This window comes from Rana temporaria, chromosome 4 (genome assembly GCF_905171775.1).
Source record: "Rana temporaria chromosome 4, aRanTem1.1, whole genome shotgun sequence".
Classification (NCBI taxonomy): Eukaryota; Metazoa; Chordata; class Amphibia; order Anura; family Ranidae; genus Rana; species Rana temporaria.
In genome coordinates this window covers 71,608,290-71,629,628 of record NC_053492.1, presented here as the reverse complement: position 1 = coordinate 71,629,628, position 21,339 = coordinate 71,608,290, and the positions used below count along the sequence as shown (strand labels likewise).

The following is a 21,339-nucleotide window of genomic DNA, read 5'->3' as shown; positions in this document are numbered from 1 at the left end:
TGCCATTACTAGTAAAAAAAATATAATAAAAATGACATAAAAATACCCCCTATTTTGTAAACGCTATAACTTTTGCGCAAACCAATCAATAAACGCTTATTGCGATTTTTTTTTACGAAAAATATGTAGAAGAAAACGTATCGGCCTAAACTGAGGAAAAAAAATGTTTTTTTATATATTTTTGGGGGATATTTATTATAGCAAAATGTAAAAAATATTCATTTTTTTCAAAATTGACGCTCTATTTTTGTTTATTGTGCAAAAACTAAAAACCGCAGAGGTGATCAAATACCACCAAAAGAAAGCTCTATTTGTGGGAAAAAAAGGACGCCAATTTTGTTTGGGAGCCACATCGCACGACCGCGCAATTGTCTGTTAAAGCGACGCAGTCCCGAATCGCAAAAAGTACTCTGGTCTTTGGGCAGCAATATGGTCCGGGGGGTAAGTGGTTAAGCTCTGGGGATAATTCCCCTGCAAAGTGCTACTTTCCTTGAAAAGAGAACAGTCTGTCTTTATTACAGGACAAATTGCACTCAAAGAGGTGACACAGCATCTTGTATATTTTGCCTGCCTCCTGCCATTAGTGCCTTTAGAAATACATCTGCTTTCTCAGTTATTTTATATAGTCATTTTTATTGCAGACTGAAGGTTCTGGGAAGCTGGACTTGGATATTGTCTCTAGGTGCGGCACTTTCTGCTTTCGGCTCAGCAAATGGAGTTTTCTTTAGCGGAGGACGCGTGTGCTTTGTGGCAGCCAGAGAGGGTCACTTGGTAGGCATTATTTTTAAGTCATTATAAAATGGTACTCAAATAAAGATAGCTTTGTGACAACATCCTGATTTTTATGTCGCCAACCCATTTATGGTAACCCCAGACCTTTGGTTCTCTTGGTGGCCAGTTTTTCTCCATTTGACAATGGGTAATTATGTATCTACAATCTCATGTCAGTATAAATCTGCCTATAGATAGAGAACATTCCAGCATGCGAGTGTGGTCTCACAATGTCCTGAGCTTTAAATAGGAATACATTGGTTCTGCAAGTGCTCCTGTTTAGCTTTGAAGACGGGAGGGAGAGGAGTCATTCAGTATGCTGCAGAATGTCCTGGTGTTGTTTTATTGCGTTAAACATGAAAAATACTCAAACCCCAAAGCATGGTAGCATGTGTAGTAGGTATGAACAATATACTGATAAAAGAATATTAATTAAAAAAAGTGATAAAGTACAGTATTTGTACTGTGGAAGGACTGCAGACACCAAAAATCATCAGCCTTGTGCATGTCATATTTAGCTGTTGTAATCTACTACACCATGGTGGTGTGTGTTATTAGCTGACACTTTTCAGTAAGCGCGCCCTCTTCCTTAGTGGGGCCTGTGACATTCTTCCATCTAGAACCTTTGTAATACTTGGAGTAGGAAGCATATCACATACACTGAGGAAGTGGGGATGCCCACTGAAACCCATCATCTAATGATGTCAACACCATAGTGGTTGTCACTATGTATTGGAGCACAAAGGTAAGATATGTATTGATACCTCCACTCTGTAAAGAACAAAAATGCATGATGTAGAGGGAATAGTCCAGCATGATTGCACAGTGCTCAAAAAATACAGTCAAGTCCATAAATATTGGGACATCGACACAATTCTAATCTTTTTGGCTCTATACACCACCACAATGGATTTGAAATGAAACAAACAAGATGTGCTTTAAATGCAGACTTTCAGCTTTAATTTGAGGGTATTTACATCCAAATCAGGTGAACGGTGTAGGAATTACAACATTTTGTATATGTGCCTCCCACTTTTTAAGGGACCAAAAGTAATGGGACAATTGGCTGCTCAGCTGTTACATGACCAGGTGTGTGTTATTGCCTCATTATCCTATTTACAATGAGCAGATAAAAGGTCTAGAGTTAATTTTAAGTGTGCTATTTGCATTTGGAATCTGTTGATGTGAACTCTCAATATGAGATCCAAAGAGCTGTCACTATCAGTGAAGCAAGCCATCATTAGCCTGAAAAAACAAAACAAACCCATCAGAGAGATAGCAAAAACATTAGGTGTGGCCAAATCAACTGTTTGGAACATCCTTAAAAAGAAAGAACGCACTGGTGAGCTCAGCAACTACAAAAGACCCGGAAGACCACGGAAAACTACTGTGGTGGATGACAGAAGAATTATTTCCCTGGTGAAGAAAACGCCCTTCACAACAGTTGGCCAGATCAAGAACGCTCTCCAGGAGGTAGGTGTATATGTGTCAAAGTCAACAATCAAGAGAAGACTTCACGAGAGTGAATACAGAGGGTTCACCACAAGATGTAAGCCATTGGTGAGCCTCAAAAACAGGAAGGCCAGATTAGAGTTTTCCAAACAACATCTAAAAAAGCCTTCACAGTTCTGGAACAACATCCTATGGACAGATGAGACCAAGATCAACTTGTACTGGAGTTATGGGAAGAAAAGAGTATGGAGAAAGAAAGGAACTGCTCATGATCCAAAGCATATCACCTCATCAGTGAATCATGGTGGTGGTAGTGTCATTGCGTGGGCATGCATGCATGCCAATGGAACTGGTTCTCTTGTATTTATTGATGATGTGACTGCTGACAAAAGCAGCAGGATGAATTCTGAAGTGTTTCAGGCAATATTATTATCTGCTCATATTCAGCCAAATGCTTCAGAACTCATTGGACGGCGCTTCACAATGCAGATTGACAATGACCCAAAGCATACTGCGAAAGCAAACAAAGAGATTTTTAAGGGAAAGAAGTGTAATGTTATGCAATGGCCAAGTCAATCACCTGACCTGAATTCGATTGAGCATGCATTTCACTTGCTGAAGACAAAACTCAAGGGAAAATGCCCCAAGAACAAGCCGGCGTGTGGTAATGTCTATGCGTTCCAGACTTCAGGCTGTAATTGACTGCAAAGGATTTGCAACCAGGTATTAAAAAGTTAAAGTTTGATTTATGATTGTTAATCTGTCCCATTACTTTTGGTCCCTTAAAAAGTGGGAGGCACATATACAAACTGTTGTAATTCCTACACCATTCACCTGATTTGGATGTAAATACCCTCAAATTAAAGCTGAAAGTCTGCAGTTAAAGCACATCTTGTTCGTTTCAAATCCATTGTGGTGGTGTATAGAGCCAAAAAGATTAGAATTGTGTCAATGTCCCAATATTTATGAACCTGACTGTAACTGCTGCTACAAGCTGCTAGAAACGCTTATGATAGGGAACCATTTGTTCATCAGTTTGGTAATCACAAGCAATTGTATTAATATGACCGATTTCCCAAAAAAATGCGATATTAATTTCTTCAGATATGGATCAGCTCACTCATGTATGGGAATAAAGAGGAGAGCTCCACTAGTGCAGTATGTTTCAAATGTGGTTAATTTAAAAAAACTTAAATTATTGCACTTACATTATTCCAATTAAAAACGAGCATGAATTGCATTTGTCCAAATCGTAACAACGGTTAGACCTAATGCCCACAGGCAATGTCTCACCCGACTGGAGAAGAGGTGGATATCGCTATATCGGAATTATTACATTTATTTATTTATTGCCAAAAATGAAAATGAGAAGCAATTAGATTTGAGTTCAGTTCTTAAGGGCAAAAGACAATTGGCACACAAGTGGTGTTGTGAAGAACTCTACATATTTGGAAGACTTTTAAGTGCACTGTGACATACTTTGGCATTCAGTTCTATGGACTTGAGTTATACTACATTTTTTTCTTTTTTATGTTTATTATCACTTGGATGATTTCAATTAATCACTTTATGCTTGTGTTTGTTATCATACTGTTACTGTGTATTTATCATTATTATCGGTGTTTGTGTTTATAGCATGCACTGATATTTTTCTTGTGTATTGGATTTTGCACTTTAGCACCGCTGTTAGCCTAGAGTGATCTGTGTGGGTGATAGCTTGAGATTTTGATTATTGAATGTGGCAGCTACACATCAATTCCGTTTTTTCGCACTTGATTTTTTACATATTTATATATATTTTTTTCTGTGGCTCATTAATGGATTGGTGTTTTCTACATATTTTAGATTACTTATCCATAGAACCTTCAAGTTGATAGATCGATCAACTTGGATACAACCAGCATGTTGGATTTTTAATTGCGATTTTTGCCAGTGGATCCTAGCAATAATCACTGTGTCTTCTCCCGGCAGCAGGGACGGCTCCCCACGCCCCCCTGCCTGGGAGAACACAATAGATATACAGGAGGTATACCCATAAACACTTAAGCCCCATACACACGGTCAGACTTTTTGACAACAAACTTCAAAATGAGCAGGTTTTCAAAACTTTTTTCGGTTTTCATTGGACAAATGTTCACTCTGCAAACGGACAAACTTTTCGGCAACAAAAGTCCTTAGGTGCAAAGTCCTATCGTGTGTACAGAAGTCCATCAAACTTTTGTCCAAACTACAAGCACGTATGCTCAGAACCAATGTTAAAATCAACCAACAATAGCAGCAGTTGACCAAAGTGTGGCGGTAAAGAGCAGAAAACAGCTGAAAAACCACGTGAGTTTGCTGAAAAAGTCCTGTAGTGTGTATGCATACCAAGTTCACGGCCAACGCCCTTCAAACAAAAATCCACGGAAACGTTTTAATTCTGACAGTGTGTATGAGGCTTAACTGCGTTGAAGGGGGAATTCAGCAATATTCTTTCCTATGGGCCAGTGGCTTAACTCTGCTGCAGAAAGCCTGCCGTCTTCGAAGTTCAATAGCTCAAGCTGAAATTTAGACCTACAACAGAATGAATCACAAGAGTGACTCATCTCCATCCTTTTTTCTCCCTTCAGACATGGAGATCCCTGTAAATGTGCATAATATATATATATATATATATATATATATATTGTGACAGGAAGTCAGGTAAATCTGTGGGTGTACCCAGCAGTACCCAGCAGTAGGCTGTGTTAGACTTCATAGATAGGTTCCTGTGTGGAAGGTAGACGCCCAAAGTGGCTAGGAGTTATTTTATGTTTGATTTCGTTTATGCTGTTTGGACGCTTGCAGTTGTTTTCCAGCAAGATGGAAAAATAAACCAGAAACTTTGTTTTCAACCGTCTTCGACTGCCAGTCTGTATAAATTCAGTGTGTGGTAAACCCATCCAAGGGGTCACACACCCCGCTACCGAGCTAACCCCTCAAAATATATAAATATATATATATATATATATATATAAAAATAGTGTGCATCCACCTTCATGATAATGTTAACTGTGTATGTCCTTATTTGTTATTATTATATAGTTATTTTTTTGATAATAATTATGAATTATCTCACTTACAGCCAAATATTCTCTCGATGCTTCATGTGAAACGACTCACTCCCTCCCCTGCCCTCATCTTAACATCTGCCATCTCATTAATAATGATCATTCCCTCTGATTTCAGGACTATTGTAAACTATACCAGGTAGGTGAGCTAATTTCTTTCTCATAATACAATATCGTTTAGATGTTCATTCTCCAGGCACTTAGCCTTGTACATAGTAGATGATAAAATGTATGCTGTACCTTTGAAAAGCGTTGGTGTCTGGCACTGGGCGACCCCCTAGGGGAACAAAACCATTTAAAATGCAGTGTCAGATGATGTGAGGAACTTTATATGGCACAAGTGCCATGCAATTCAAAGCCAACTTAAAAGATAGCTGACACTTTTGGGTACGCCATATGTGCCCCTATGTATAAGGGGCATCGGGGATTGGTACACCATTGTGATGCAGCCATTACAAGGTTTCCCTTTAGATTAAATGATTGTTTTTCAGAAAGAAATGATCATAGGATGACTGAGATAAACCATGTCTATGGGCAACATCACAAAGCAGTAGACCCGACAGATCCTGGGGGATATCTAAAAGGCAAACAGGAAGATTTTTATAGTACGCAGGAATTCTCAAAAAAGGTCTATATGTAATGATATCCAGTGGATCACTTTTTTAAAACAAAGTGGTTTTTATTTTTCAAAACATGCAAACAACATTTTTTTTCTTCAGCAGACAAAACAAAAGCAGTCCATAAACTCTGGAACAATGTAAAAACTTTGGCTCACTGCCAGTAAAGCTTGTCCCTTACCAGGGTTTTAAAATCCTCGCCTGCATCAGATTTCAAAGAAAAGGACACCAAAGCTCAGCCATGTCTTAATTACAAACTGAACTCAGCTTCCTCACAAGCATGTCCTGTTCCACGTTACACCTCAATTATACCTGCTGACTGTTTCCTGACCATTGTAAGCCTCCTCCAAAAGGGCGTTAACCTTTTTAGAACAACAGTACCAGTAGTCAGGGTGGGAGACTCTTTCCCACCAAAACTCTCCCCATTCTCTAAATTCCAGGTCCCATTATAAGGGCTTAAAGGGGTTGTAAACCTTCGTGTTTTTCACCTTACTTACCTGAGCCCTGAATTTCAGTGAGCACGTTCCTGTGTCGGTCTCTCCACTGCTTCTCGGCTCTTAATTGTATAGATTGATAGCAGTGCAGCCATTGGCTCCCGCTGCTGTCAATCAAATCCAATGATGTGGGCGCCGGGGGGTTGGGCCGACTCATACACTCAGCGGCTATGGGTGCCGATTGTATGACACGGGAGCGCGCCCGCAAGGTATCCCCCCACGGGAGAGAACTTCCCAGAGGGGGTTATCTATTGCGAGGAGGAGCCGAGAGAGCCACCTTGGGACCCCAGAAGAGGATGATCAGGGCCACTCTGTGCAAAACGAACTGCACAGTGGAGGAAAGTATGACGTTTGTTATTTAAAAAAAAGTGAACCTTTAGTGTCACTTTAACAATTTTGGGGAAAATGCAAGTCAGTTTTTCCCTTGTTGAATCACCCCAGAACCGCTTACCCTGCATAGGGTGAGAACCCTGACTACTTCAGCCTGTTATTTGTCATCCCTTTAAAAGGGATCACAACTCAAACAAAGGGGACCGTTTGCTTACCTGACCCCTCGAAAGTCCCGCACCGTGAATGCGCTGGCTTCTCAGCCAGGCTTCTCGGCTCATTCATTGGTTGATTGAAAGCAGCGCAGCCATTGGCTTGCGCTGCTGTCAATCACATCCAATGACACAGGGGGTGGGGCCGAGTGATACAGTCTGTGGCTATGGCTGCCGGTTGTATCACAGGAGCGAGCCCACAAGAACTAACCCCCCATGGGAGAGAGCTTGCATGAAGGGGGTTAGAGACAACCGCAGAGGGACCCCAGAAGACCAGGTTTGGGGCTACTCTGTGCAAAACGAGCTGCACAGTGGAGGTAAGTATAACATGTTTGTTATTTAAAAAAAAAGAATTACCTGTACAACCCGGTTAAGTGAAAAAAAAACGTGCATGTAAATACACACTAGAAACAGCTCTTTAGGGTGTGATTTGTCCATCCCCAAAGGGGAAGGACCTCTCCCTGATCCCCCGGGGCGCAAGGCTCCTGACAGGTACATAGGGTATGAAATGGTCCAACTAGCCAAAAGGCCTGGTGGACCCCTTTTCTTATGGCAAGCCGACCACTGAGTACAAGGTCAAGGCGCTCTCTAGAGAACAGACCCCCAGGTTTGGGGGAGGAAGGAACCTAAGGGCTAAACATCCTGCACCGAAACATCAGGGCAAGCCTGAGGACTCACACCCTCCACCCAGTGAGAAAAAAAACACACACAAAGGTGAAAGGTGACAAACACAGAGAGAAAAATAAAGAAAATAAACGCACTGGCTAGGCCATAAGACCTAATAACAAAAATTGCCTCAGACTTCGCCAAAAGGCCTAGCCCTAAAAGGCGCAGTGCAGAAAAAAGTTTTTGGTGCTGTGACCATGTGCTTTTTCAAATCGCGGATTCCCATACCCCAGTGTTACTAAGAGCACCCCTAGGGTGACCACACCCAGGGAGCAAGGACATCGTGGACTCTCTGGCTTCCCAGGCCACGGCCAGACAGGGTAGATCTATTCAAACCAGAAGGAACTGGGCTCTTCCAGTTTTCCAGGGGCAATTACTCCTGTGCCCCAACTGCCTGTGGGTGCCCTGGTTTCTGTTCCAGCCAGTAGTAGCCTTCAGAGCCCCCATCATTCCTGCAGGGGGACTATATAGCCAGTCATTCCAGCCCCCCCTTAGGCCAGAATGACAGCATAGCACCCCTACTGGACACCGATAAGAACAGATACCACAGAGAAGCGATATTGGCAGCAGCTGTGTTTGCCATAATGAACCCTGTCTGTACTGTGCAGGCAGATCTTCATTATCAGTGGTAACTAGATTTGAACATTGTCTGTTCTAACAAAGAGTTAAAGGTGTTGAGACTTGGCTTCTTGCATTGTATGTTAATTAGGACAGATTTGGGACGGGCTCAATTTAACATCGTTCAAAAAACCTTTTAGTCAGCCATGACACCTTAAAACATTTTTAGGCTTTCTGTGTGAATGGGAACACATAACAAACATGTAGTGGGGTTTTCTCAAATTTGACTGCAAACCTGAAAATATCCTTTTCCATCCGTCTGCAGAGCGGATCGGGTGAACACGGACAGACGGTCAGTGTTCATCCGATTCCCCCCATAGGGGAGAGCGGAGATCTGACAGGGTGGTCCCTCTGAGCAAGCGGATACACATGTACGGATCCTCACGGGATCCGTACATGTGAAAGGGGCCTTAAGGTTGATTTTAAAAGGGCTGGGGCCCAATAATTATTTTCCTAGAACAGAGGGTTTCTAACTATATCCCTGCTACTGTCTAATTCACCTTGGGGCTTTACACAGCATCCTAGCCTATTCTTGGAGCCATCCAAATCTATGTAACATGTATACAGTGATAAGTAACAAGTGATCTGACTATAAAAACGGTGTAATGCATGGTTTATCTGCATTCTCTGAATATTCAGTAATAATTATAATACTGGAAGATGAATGTTGGAGAAGGCAAATGCCCAATGCAATGAAGGGTACTGGGTAAATGTGAGGCAGATCTGTAATGGCTCTTAGCCAGTGGGGATCTGTAAGCTCCCAATTCCCGGGAGGGGATCTTAAAGGGCTGGGAGGCAATTGGTGCGAAGAGTTTAAACATAAACAGTGTAGATAAATAAAATTTCCTGTTATAACAATTATATTGTGACAGCTGCCACCAAAGGCTGTCAGAACACCTGAACACTGGTTATATCTGATTGGATGCTTGCTCTGTTCAGCAAACAATTTTCCATTTGACCCCTTTGAGTTTTCTTTTAAATTCTTTATTTCTCTTTAATCAGGGTATAGAGATACAACATTACAGTTTTACAATTTAGAAGATAGCCAGTAACTCGGATTATATTCCTTTTGCCTATATAATTAAGTCAAAGAAACCTTTTTCTTCCTTTTCTTTTCTTTCCTTCTCTTTTCTTTTCTAATACATTCTCTATCCCTGTTTTCCTTTTTCTATTTCCATTGCCCTCCCCATATACCTTCCCCTAAAACCTGACCTCCTCCTTTCCATGTCCCCGCCAAATGCAGAAAAAAAAAGAAAAAAGGAATCCCTCCCTTTTTCTTTCCCCTTTCTTCTTAATTACGTCCATCTCTCAGGGGTGCCCTATCTTCCAACTCCTATTCCTACCGAACCTACTCTTCTCCTTATTCTCCTAGTAACCTTTTGCCTTCTTCTGATTGTACAATAATCTCCCATGGTGCCCATATTTCCTTGATTTGTTCCTTTCTATCCATTGTCATAGGTAGGAGGCTTTCAATTATTCCCACTCTTCTAACTTTATTAAGCCACATCGAGATCAAAGGTGCTCGTGGGTCCTTCCAGTACATGAAATGCAGCTTTTTGCTGCATTTATCAAATGACACATAACTGAGTTCATATATCTTTTAGTTGGAATTTGTTTGTTGTTCAACAGAAAAAAGGCTGGTTCCTCTGGAATCTGGTCTTCAGTAAATGTTTGAGTGATTCTCTGTACTGTCTGCAAAAACTATCTAAGGCTGGGTTCACACTACGGTTTTCCCGTCCGTCAGCCGCATACGATTTATATGAAAAACCGTATGCGGCTGAAATGGACGGGAACGTATGGAACCGCACATATGTGCGTTTTCCATTGACGTTAATGTTAAAGGAAAACGTATGCGTTTGCCATACTGTTTTAAAAACGGCCGCAAAACCGTGGTTGAACACTGTTTTGCGTACGTTTAAAAAACTTTTTGCCAGCAAATCGTACGCACCCGGATGCATCTGAGTGCATACGATTTGCAATGCATTGTCTATCTATACGTTTTCCCGTCCGGGCCCGTACGTTTTCAATACTGAAATCTTATGCGGCTGACGGACGGGAAAACCGTAGTGTGAACCCAGCCTAATTACTGGACATGACCACAAAATATGTATCATTGTCTCTTTTTCGTCACATCCTCTCCAACACCTGTCAGATACTTCTGGAAAAAATGTATTTAAGACCGATGGTGTATAATACATTTTTTTTTATATATATATATATATATATATATATACATATAATACTGTGCTAATCCTGTGCAAAGATATATATATATATATATATATATATATATATATATATATATATATATATATATATATATATATATATATATATATATATGTGTGTGTGTATGAATAATACACCTACAGCTTTTAAATAAATAAACAAATAAATAAATTAATTAATTAATCAATAAGTCAAATGAGTAAGTGAATAACCAATGTGCTCAAACAAAAGTGATCAAACCCAAAAAATGTGAAATCAATCAAAGAAAAAAATATATGTATAAACTAAAAAATATATATAATGCCAAAACAGAAAATAGTCCCAAAAAAATAATCCCAAGAAATTCAATGTTCCAAAAATAAATGCAGATTCCGATAGGGATCCCAAAAGAATCGATCAAATATTCGTGACTTTTCACCCTTAGTGTCACCACCACCTTCTTAAATAATATGCGCTCACCAGATCAAAGTGTAATTAATGCCTTTAATGCAACCAGGGATGTGTCTCATCAATTCACAGCAATCCCGCTGCCAGCTTACTGCTGCTTTCCTTTCTCCAAGAAATAAAACCAGATATGGTGTAGTAGGTTCGATAAAAAGTATCACATTTATTTAAAAAGCATATAAAATTTGCACTCACATTTATTAGTGCCTATTCCGACCGGCACTAGTCTTTCCAGCGTAACTGCTCGAGTTCCCCCACCGGCGTGCGTTCCACGCCTTGGTGTTTGAGCTGTTTACTATGCGGAAGTGCCACGCAGGTGTCACCTGACGTAGTTCCGTTCGTGGAGGTTTGCGTAAAGATTACCCAGAAGCCTCTACACGTTTCGCATACGTACATGCGTCATCAGGAAGCTATGGGTATCATCTATGTGTGGTTATTTATATCATTGAATTAATTGTTTAACCAATTACACGGTTTGTTATTCCCGGAAGTGCTAACCCTGCCATTTGTTATTATGGATTGTTCCCGGAAGTTTCTATACCGCCATTTTTGTTATGGGTTACTTTTACATTGTATTTGTATTGTATTTGTTGAGCAGTGACACTGGACAGACTTTACAAAACTTATAAATATATATAAATTTAAAAATTGGGTATATATTCAAACTTGCTTCTCATTGTCATGCCTCATATATTTATTTATTGCCACTAACTTTATATGAATGTATAAGTTTTAAAGATATGTGTAAATGAAAAATAAAAAATAATAAAAATAAAAATAAGAATAAAAATAAAAATAAAAATAAAATAAAAATAATAATAATAAAAGTAAATAGTAAAAATAAAAATAAATAAAAATTAAAAATAAAATAAAAATAAAATAGAATAAAGTATAGATATATAATGTGGCTATTTTGGAGCGTCATTTTCTAAAAAAACAATTTATATCCAACTCTATATTCATTCCGTTTAAGTGTGTCTAATTTAAAAATCCAGTAAGTTTCATTCTTTGAGATTTCTCTTCTAAGATTAGTGTTCCTCCAATTTTTTTCCACTTTGTCAATGGCATAAACTTTCAATTTTGTTGTATCTTTATCATGCACCTTTCTAAAGTGCAACGAGACGCTATGATATTTAAATCCTTTCCTTATATTTCTAATATGTTCCCCTATTCTAGCTATGACTAAGCATTGAAGTTCAATGTGAAACGCGTCAGCTGTTTTTTCCCACTGTATGCTGTTTTTTGTAGTGCATTTTCTTTTTACCCAATAAAGGGCATGTCTTTTTTAGACATTGGAGTGCGGCTGTCCATATACTTTCCTTCCTTTGCGTTCCCCTATTCTAATTGAGAGTTTTCTGGTGGTTCTACCCACATATTGCAGAACACACTCACATTCCAAAACATATGTTACGTGAGTGCTGCTGCAAGTTATCAATTTATTTATTTTGTGTTCCTTCTTATTTATATTTGATTTAAACTGGGTCACTTTCCTAGGTCCACTAACTGTGCGGCAAGGTTTGCACCTCCCGTACCTGACAAATCCCTTTTGATCCAAAAAGGACGTCATTTTTTTAGGGGGATCCGGGACATTTTTCACAATATTGTCCCTGATTCTCCTTGCCCTTCTGTACAGAAAAGAGGCATGATACCCCGAAAACCCACTTTTCTGTACAGAAGGGCAAGGAGAATCAGGGACAATATTGTGAAAAATGTCCTGGATCCCCCTAAAAAAAAAATAACGTCCTTTTTGGACTGTGCAAACCTTGCCGCACAGTGAGTGGACCTAGGAAAGTGACCCAGTTTAAATCCGAGTTATCGCGGGATTTAGAAAGAACTTTAAGCAAGAAAAGACAGAGGAATTTTGGCACTACACTCATTTTTTAAATATTACATTTGTGTTTCCAGATAGTTTAATGCTTTAGTTGTCCACCTAAACTTAAAACTGTGCTCTAGTCCTCTTTTTATGGGATCCCGGAGTGCTACCCCCATCGCCTCTGACTTGCCATAGTTTATTTTTAAATTCGTCAGACCACCGTACTGTTCCACTTCTTTCATTAAATTGGGTAACGATATTTGTGGTCTTGATAGTGAGAAAAGCATATCATCTGCATATGCCGATACTTTATATTCCCTTCCCCCCAATTCAATACCCACGATATCCGGGTTCTGTCAAATTTTGTTTAGCAAAGGCTCTAATGTCAGTGCATTTGTCATCGAGAAAAACCTAGAGTGCACCCCATTTACTTTTACAAGGGCCAGGGGGCCCATATAAACTCCCTCTATCCATTGTACCATCTGATCACCCAAGCCCATCTGTTTTAAGACCTCCCACATAAATTTCCAGTTTACTCAGTCGACAGCTTTTTCTGCATCCGTATTCAAAAACGCACTCAATATCTTTTTTTGATTTGCACGATAGATCAAATTTAACACTTTAATGGTACTGTCTCTTGCCTCTCTTGTCGGGATAAACCCTACTTGGTCAAAATGGACTAACTGCGAAAGCTGGGGCTGTATACGGGATGCCAGGATCTTTGTCAAGATTTTTAAATCCACATTTAATAAAGATATTGGTCTCTAACTACTACATATTGCTGGGTCCTTCCCCTCTTTCGGGATGACCGTAATACTGCCTCAGGTGGTAACACCACTGTTTGTCCAACTGCATTGAAAACCTTAGTCATATACGGCCCCAATAATGTAATAAAGCTTTTGTAATATTGTATAGTGAACCCCTATGGGCCTGGTGCCTTTCCATGTTTTATTGTTTTCATTACTGTTTGAACTTCCTCAATAATGATTGGTCTTTGAAATTTTCTTCGGGTCGGTGATGACAATCTGGCCAGTCGTGAGGAGGTCAAGTATTTCTCGAGAGACAAAGGGGGGGCCTGACATCTCCGGCAAATTGTATAAAGAGGAGTAATATTCCCCAAATTCTTGCACTATTTCTTTTGGAAGTGAACGTTTTTGATCTATTTGTGTTTTAATAAATGGTATATATGACCGTTCATTATGCCGCTCATTATGTGGCACTTACCTGAGATCGAAGCCCCCGAAGTCCTCCTCGTTTCACTCCGCCGCTGCCACTAAGTCTCCTCACATCTTCTTCCTGTTATCAGCGCTGTGATTGGCCGGAGCGGCGATGGCGTCACTCCCGCGAATGCGTGAAATCACGGCATTAACCCCAATAATGCCATTGACAAAAACTGCACTTTCAGTGCGCCTGTTATTCGTGAATATGTTTGATGGGTGTTAGAAAAGTAAGTATAGTCTCTTTCCCCTGGATGTATAATGCGCCACTCATCTATCAGTTGAAGTTCATGTAGTTTCCGCAAGATGCGTCTCCTGATTCCACTGGGTACCAAGGAGACACCCCCGGAAGTGTCTACTTTTGGATCTAGGGGGATATTTAAGTCTCCTCCACAGATCAACTTTCCCTCTCTAAATTCCGTAAATTTTGAGAGAACTTTAACCAAAAAGCTATCTTGATGCACATTCGGCGCATAAATGGTGGCTAAGGTTACCTTCTCGCTGCCTATAGATCCTTTAAGGAAAATATATCTTCCCCCTGGGTCCAGACATTTATCTGTAAGGGGCCATGGTATTCTATTTGAAATTAGAAAAGCCACTCCTTTAGTTTTAGCCTTCTGATTTGAGGGGTGATACACATTCGGAAAATATCTGTTTTGAAGGGTAGAATCCTTCCTTAAAGTGAGTCTTCTGCATAAATCCAACATCCGTATTAAGATGTTTTACCTCATTCAATAGCATCTTGCACTTGGGGATATTTAGCCCCCTGGCATTTAGTGAAGTTACCCGTATTCTATCCATCTTCCACACCTCGGGAGGCAAAAAAAAAAAAAAGAGGGAAAGGGGGTCAAAGGTTTACAAAAACAGCACCTACTTGGGAATTCTAGTTTCCCGTAGGCGCCAGACTTGGGGTGTTGGTCAACAAAGGCTCGAGTGGCTGGTCCCAACCCTGACCCTCCAGCCATTTTTTAAATTTAATTTAACCCTCTAATTCAGCCCAATCCTTTTCCCTTATTTATCTCCCGTCCCCCGACTAATCTCCTTCCTTCCGGGGCCCCTCTCCCATTTCCATTTCCTTTCCCCCCTCCTCTATAGTTAGATATCCCTGTCCACCCTCCTACTCTCCTTCAATATACTTATATGTTATGCCCATACAGGTAGTTCCCGCCTCTACATACACACCTATGCTCTTCGTATATGCTACCAACTTTTACTACTCCTGAAAATTGTACCCTTCCCACTACATGGTACTCCCTTTCAGGTTGGCCTTCATCTTATTCCTGTTGTTCTTCCATAAATACCAATCTTTACTTTTACCATCTCATATAATCTGTCACAGTAACCTACTATTATGTCTATACTTATTACAGTATATCTATGAAAACAATCACATTTTACTTCATATAACCAGTTATCAGTTATCTGTTTATATCTCCAAGAGATTTCATCTTTCCACATTATCAGGGCCGGCGCTAGCGCAAGGCAACAATGGCGCTTGCCTTACGGCGACAGGGGAACAGGGCGGAAAAATCAGGGCTGATCTGAGACGGCTGCGCAGGGTGCAGTTCACCCAGGCGCCACAGAGGTGAGGGCGCTCAAGCGCCAGAGTTTTTACTGCTCCCCTCCCTCCTCCTCTCCTTGTCGGCGTCTCTGCACCAGTCACCGTGAGCCTCTCTCTCTGCCGCCAGCCAATCACAGACTCAGTAACACGATCTTCTTCTCCAGCCGTGCGCCGCTCCCCACACTGTCCTCTCAGGCTCTCCTCTCCAGCTGCCTCCCGGGTGGGTTTGTCACGAGGGGAGGCGGACGGGCGGGGGGGGGAGCCTGGGGCACTGCTAATAAATGTACCAAAATATATTTTTAAACATACTGTAAAATATATTAAATTAAATCCGGTGAAAGTGTTGGAACTATGTACACAGTGTGCAAATATATCCTTAATAAATATTAGGTTACGTGCAAAATAAGCATAAGAAAAATGTGCAAATATGCCTTATTCCTAAATTATGTACAAAAAATTTGCAAAATAATATTATTTTGCAAATTTTTTGTGCATAATTTAGGAAAAGGGCATATTTGCACATTTTTCTTATGCTTATTTTGCACGTAACCTAATATTTATTAAGGATAGATTTGCACATTGTGTACATAGTTCCAACACTTTCCCCGGATTTAATTTAATATATTTTACAGTATGTTTAAAAATATTTTTTGAGTGAATCAGCGCAGTACAAAATTTTGGTACATACTTTTTCACTTCCTTTTGGAGGTGCATATAGTACTGCAGCAGATTGTTAATATCAACTCTCTCTCTGCCGGTGACATTTATATTATTTTGCTAATGAAGGAAGTCTATACTAATGAAGGGGGGGGGGGGGTCTGTACTAATGAAGGGGTGGTCTGTACTAACGGAGGGGGTCTGTACTAATGGAGGGGGGGTGGTTTGTCCTGGGGGGCAGTAGTGTGTGTGGGCTGCCGCTGTGGGCGGCATCTGAAGGATGAGTCCACGCCACGCTCACCACAGAGGCCGGACACATGCCCGCAGAGCCGCCGCCGCGACTTACAAGGCTTCAGAAACAGGTAAGTGGGACCTGTTTTAAAGTTTTCTGTTTAAAAAAAAAAACACCACATCCCTGCAATAATATATTAGGCAGCCTGTATAATGTATTATTGCTGAGTTTTGTAGTCCTCTGTAACTGCTGGTATTCTGCATTGTGTTTTATATAATGTATTGCTGGGATTTGTTGTTCCTCTATAGCTGCTGGTATTCTGCATTGTGTTTTATGTAATGTATTGCTGGGATTTGTTGTTCCTCTATAGCTGCTGGTATTCTGCATTGCGTTTTATATAATGTATTGCTGGGATTTGTTGTTCCTCTATAGCTGCTGGTATTCTGCATTGCGCTGTATAATGTATTATTGCTGGGATTTGTAGTTCCTCTATAACTGGTCAGTGGTAATCTGCATTGCGCAGCATAATCATTATATAGCGCAATGGAGAATACCACCAGCTGTAGAGGACTACAAATCCCAGCAATAGTACATTATACACAACGCAATGCAGAATACCAGCAGTTACAGAGGACTACAAATCCCAGCAATAGTACATTATACAACGTAATGCAGAATAACGCCATCTATACTATCTTTCTCTGTAAAAGATAAATAAGTTAAACCTTCACTTTAAGCATCATAACCATTAAAGCTTAATGGGGCACAGATATAATATATGGTGTGTGTGTGCGTGCGTGCGTGCGTGGCGGGGGGGGGGGGGGGTTTAGGCAAAATGCACCTTTGCCTTAGTTGACAAAAATCCTTGCACATTATACTTCTCTATCTCCTAGAGGTACCTCTATAGATACTTCTCTACTCCTTCCACTCCACCCGCCTTCAGTCTCCAGGGCTAGAGGGTTCCTCCCAGCCCTGGGACCTCACATTGTTCTATTCCCAGGGAGTTAAACAAATCTGGAAGTTCCGAAGGAGAAAAGAGCGAAAGTGATAGAGATCCTTTCTTCACAAACAATGATATGGGGTATCCCCATCTGTAAGAGCCTCCCGCCTGCTTAATTTTCTCTAAGAGCGGTCGCAGTTGTGCACTCTATTGTAGGGTCCCCCGGGAGAGATCTGGTAAGATTTTAACTGTCATGCCTTCAAAAATTATTAACCCAGCCTCCCAGGCTTTCCGGCTGACCAGTTCTTTATGGGCATATCGATGGAAACGCCCGATAACATCTCTGGGTCTCGCTGGATCTAAAGACCGTCAACCTAGGGCTCTGTGCAGTCTATCAAACTCAATCGCCTTCGGTGCCGTTACTGCTCCAATTTGCTGGCATATTGTTATCACTGCTGTATATAAAGGCTCACCTTCAATCTCTTCCGGGATCCCTCTAAATCTGAGGTTAAGCTGTCGGCTCCGATCTTCAATCTCCTTAAATCTCAGCTGTATAGAGGGGTCCTGTATCACCTGTAAAGAACGTTTTTTTTCCAGTCCTTCCAGCCGTTCGATACGGTTTTCAAGTCCAGCAGTTCGTGTCCTCTCTAATGAGAGTTTATCCGACAGGGCTTGTACCTCTGCTCTAATGAACTCTAATTCCTTCCGATGGCCCTCCTCCAGACGGGACACGAGTGCTTCCATCTCGTTTCATGTCAGCAGTGCTCGTAAGATAGACATCAAGTCTGGCTCACCCGGGATTACATCTACCATTTCCCACCGGTCAGCAATCTGTTTCTCTTCCTGCTATTGCACCCACTGCGCCACCGGGGACAGGGTAAGACTCATGCAGGGTGCCGCTCTTGGTTTCTCTGTATACTCAATCCCCCATGTCTCCACTACTGAAGCCCGGGCTATGGCTGTCTGTGTTCGTGGGAAATAACTTTGGATCTCTTGCTGTATCGGATGCAGCTTAGTAAGTTTTGCTGTTTTTTTTGTGTCGGCTTCTCTTCCCCCTTTTTCCTTACGCTGCTCATCCCGTGTAACACTCCAGAGTGTCCGCTTGCCGTTTACCTTGTAGGGCTTAGGGCTGCAGGGCCATGCTACTCCCTAGAGGGTTTGGTCAGTGCTCTGCACGCATTCACCCTACTCCGCCATTGCTAGACCACACACCCCAGACCTGGCAATGTTAACCATAGTCCCCTTTGAGTTTTCAGTAAAACCAATCACTGATTGAATTTTGGCCGGTTCATCAGCAGCTGGTCAAATGTCATTCAATGTAAGACCAGCTTTAAGGTCATCTCAGGTAAAGGAGAAGTCCAGACCAATTGTGGGACATATTAGCACTTAAATTTAACAGGTCATCCAAAAATGTCCTCTTTGTTATTGCTAACTTTATGATTGCTAAAGGTGGTTAGCTGTTACATTATCTTATCCTTATTTCAGACATCATTGCTCATACCATGCCTGAACATTTCAGTATACGCAGTGATAAATTCTGATTACTATAATCTTGTTCTCTTGTCTACATTCAGCTTTACAACCTGGCTTTTCTATGGTACAACGATTGCTGGCCTGATATATATGAAGATTAAGAAGCCGGATATTCCCCGACCATATAAAGTAAGTGATAAAATGTTCAGCTTCTTAGCTGTATCCACAAGTTATTTCTACCTTAACCGCTCAGGGCTGTCTTAATGAGAGAGCACACCTGGGCACTGGCCCAGGGGCCCCAGCTGCATGGGGGCCCCTGCACTTTCCCCAAAGCAGCTGGTCCTTGAGTCCACGCTGCCCCAAAATTGGGGGCCTCATGATGGCACTGAGAGTGAAAGATACACAGGGGAGACAGTCTGCCTCCTACCTATTTGATGTCTGTTTACCTGCACTGTCATCATTGTAGGGGCCCTAGAGCATTACTTTGCCCAGGGGCCCATGATGCTATTTAGACGGTCCTGTAACGCTTTAGCCCCGGAAGATTTTACCCCCTTCCGGACAAGAGCACCTTTTACAATTTGGCACTGCATCGCTTTAACTGACAATTGCGCAGTCGTGCGATGCTGTACCCGTGCGTCCTTTTTCCCCACAAATAGTTTTTTTGGTGGTATTTGATCACCTCTGCAGTCTTTATTTTTTTGCGCTATAAATTAAAGAACAGCGTCAATTTTGAAAGAAAAAACACAATAATCTTTTACTTTTTGCTATAATAAATATCCCAATTAAATTAAATAATTTTTTCCTCAGTTTAGGTTAATATGTATTCTTCTAGATAGATATTTATTTTTTACTTGTAATGGCGGCGATCTGCGATTTCTATCGGGACTGCGACATATGACACTTTTGACACATTTTTGGGACCATTGACAATTTTACAGTGATCAGTGATATAAATGGGCACTGATTACTGTACAAATGTCAACCGTGTTCCCTCTCTGTGTTCTAACTGAAGGGGGGATGGGACTTACTAGGGGAAAGGACAGATCGCTTTGTATGAATACACAATCAGTCTTTTCACCCCTTAAAGAAGAGGATTCTGTGTGTTTACACACACAGATCCTGGTTCTTGTTGTGTCACGAGCGATCGCGGGTGCCTGGCGGTCATCACGCCCACCAGCAAAGTCCGCAAAAAAACTGTGCATATAAGCAATAACTACAATGTGAATAATAATACTATAACTAGTCTAGAGTGCTCTCTCCGAGAATGGCCAGAATATGGTGAAATGTCCACTGAGAGGTACCACTTAGCATAAGCCAAAGGTGAAGGTATCTTGGAAGCAGTTGTAAAGGGACAGTCTTTAATCCTAACTCTTCAGCCGGCTAGCGCTGGGGCCCAGTTGTACTGTTAGTGCACATAAGAATAGTCCCAGAAAAGCCTGCTGTCAGCAATAAGGCTATTAGATTATCTATTAATGTAAACAAAACTAGTCACTAGTCATGACTGAGAACCAGATAGATTGACTCGTGATCATGTGGCCATTGTGATAGTCAATCACAGTGGTCATGTGATCAGGAAGTCTGCCCTGCCCCCAGGCATAAAGACCCACTTAAAGGCTGTCAGGGCTGGCGAGAAGGGGGTTTAAAGAAGACTAAACAAAAAATGTAATAACCCTCATTTGTTTCTGTTTTTTAGCCAACAATTCTAATGAAAGCAAGACAGGAATCAAGTTTTTTTTTCCATAACCATGACAATATATTTATTTCAGGTTCCGATCATTATCCCAGGGATTGTACTTATCGCCGCCATATACCTGGTCCTGGCACCGATCATCGACAGTCCTCAGCTGGAGTATCTCTACGTTGTGCTCTTCATCCTAAGCGGAGTAATTGTTTACATTCCTGTGGTCCATTATAAATGGTCCCCCAAATGTTTCCGATCCATCACTCATTATCTGCAGCTGCTGCTGGAAGTTTCTCCAGCTGAGAAAAATGACTGAGAAGAGGCCTGGAGACATCTGCTGCCCCTTTGTCTGTGAGCAGATATCACTACTTCCAGTTCCTCTTGACTGCTGAAGGTTTATATTAAATACTTCTGTGAAAAATTAAATAATGTCAAATAGACCTTGTAAATAGAAATTGTTCTTTAACTTGTTTCATATAAAATGTATTCTCTGTCCATTTGACTTATAAATATATGCATTCAATGTAAAGATTAGAATATTTCCTTTTATTGTTCTCACTCATGTGTAAAGTAAAGCTTAGGTCATCATAACAAGGAGTTCTTTTGTTTCTAGAGAAGGGTGCCAGGACACACATCACTAAAGGGCCATACACATTGGCCAAATATTGGGCAGCATTGGCCGTTTCAATAGAAACAGCCGGGCCAACTTTTGTTGGAGAGGAATGATCGAAAAAGGTCTGTCGATTGGCACCCGATCAACACTCTCAGCCAATGGCTGAGAGCCCTGATCCGGTGTGACCTCGCCGGGGGGACATCCCCCTGTCACAACACAATAGCTCAGTGGGG

The 21,339-nt window shown here is 41.2% G+C and overlaps 1 protein-coding gene across 1 annotated transcript in view; it reads left to right on the top strand.

The window, feature by feature from the left end:
• LOC120936297 (b(0,+)-type amino acid transporter 1-like) overlaps window positions 1–21,134 on the top strand; it is a 37,075-nt gene extending 15,941 nt beyond the window's left edge. The window contains exons 3-6 of the mRNA XM_040348538.1: window positions 642–771; window positions 5,327–5,451; window positions 18,914–19,001; window positions 20,579–21,134. Of these exons, the coding sequence (XP_040204472.1) occupies window positions 642–771; window positions 5,327–5,451; window positions 18,914–19,001; window positions 20,579–20,809 (574 nt within the window). The 3' untranslated portion in view covers window positions 20,810–21,134. The remainder of the gene's footprint in view (window positions 1–641; window positions 772–5,326; window positions 5,452–18,913; window positions 19,002–20,578) is intronic.
• Window positions 21,135–21,339: the final 205 nt, after the last annotated feature.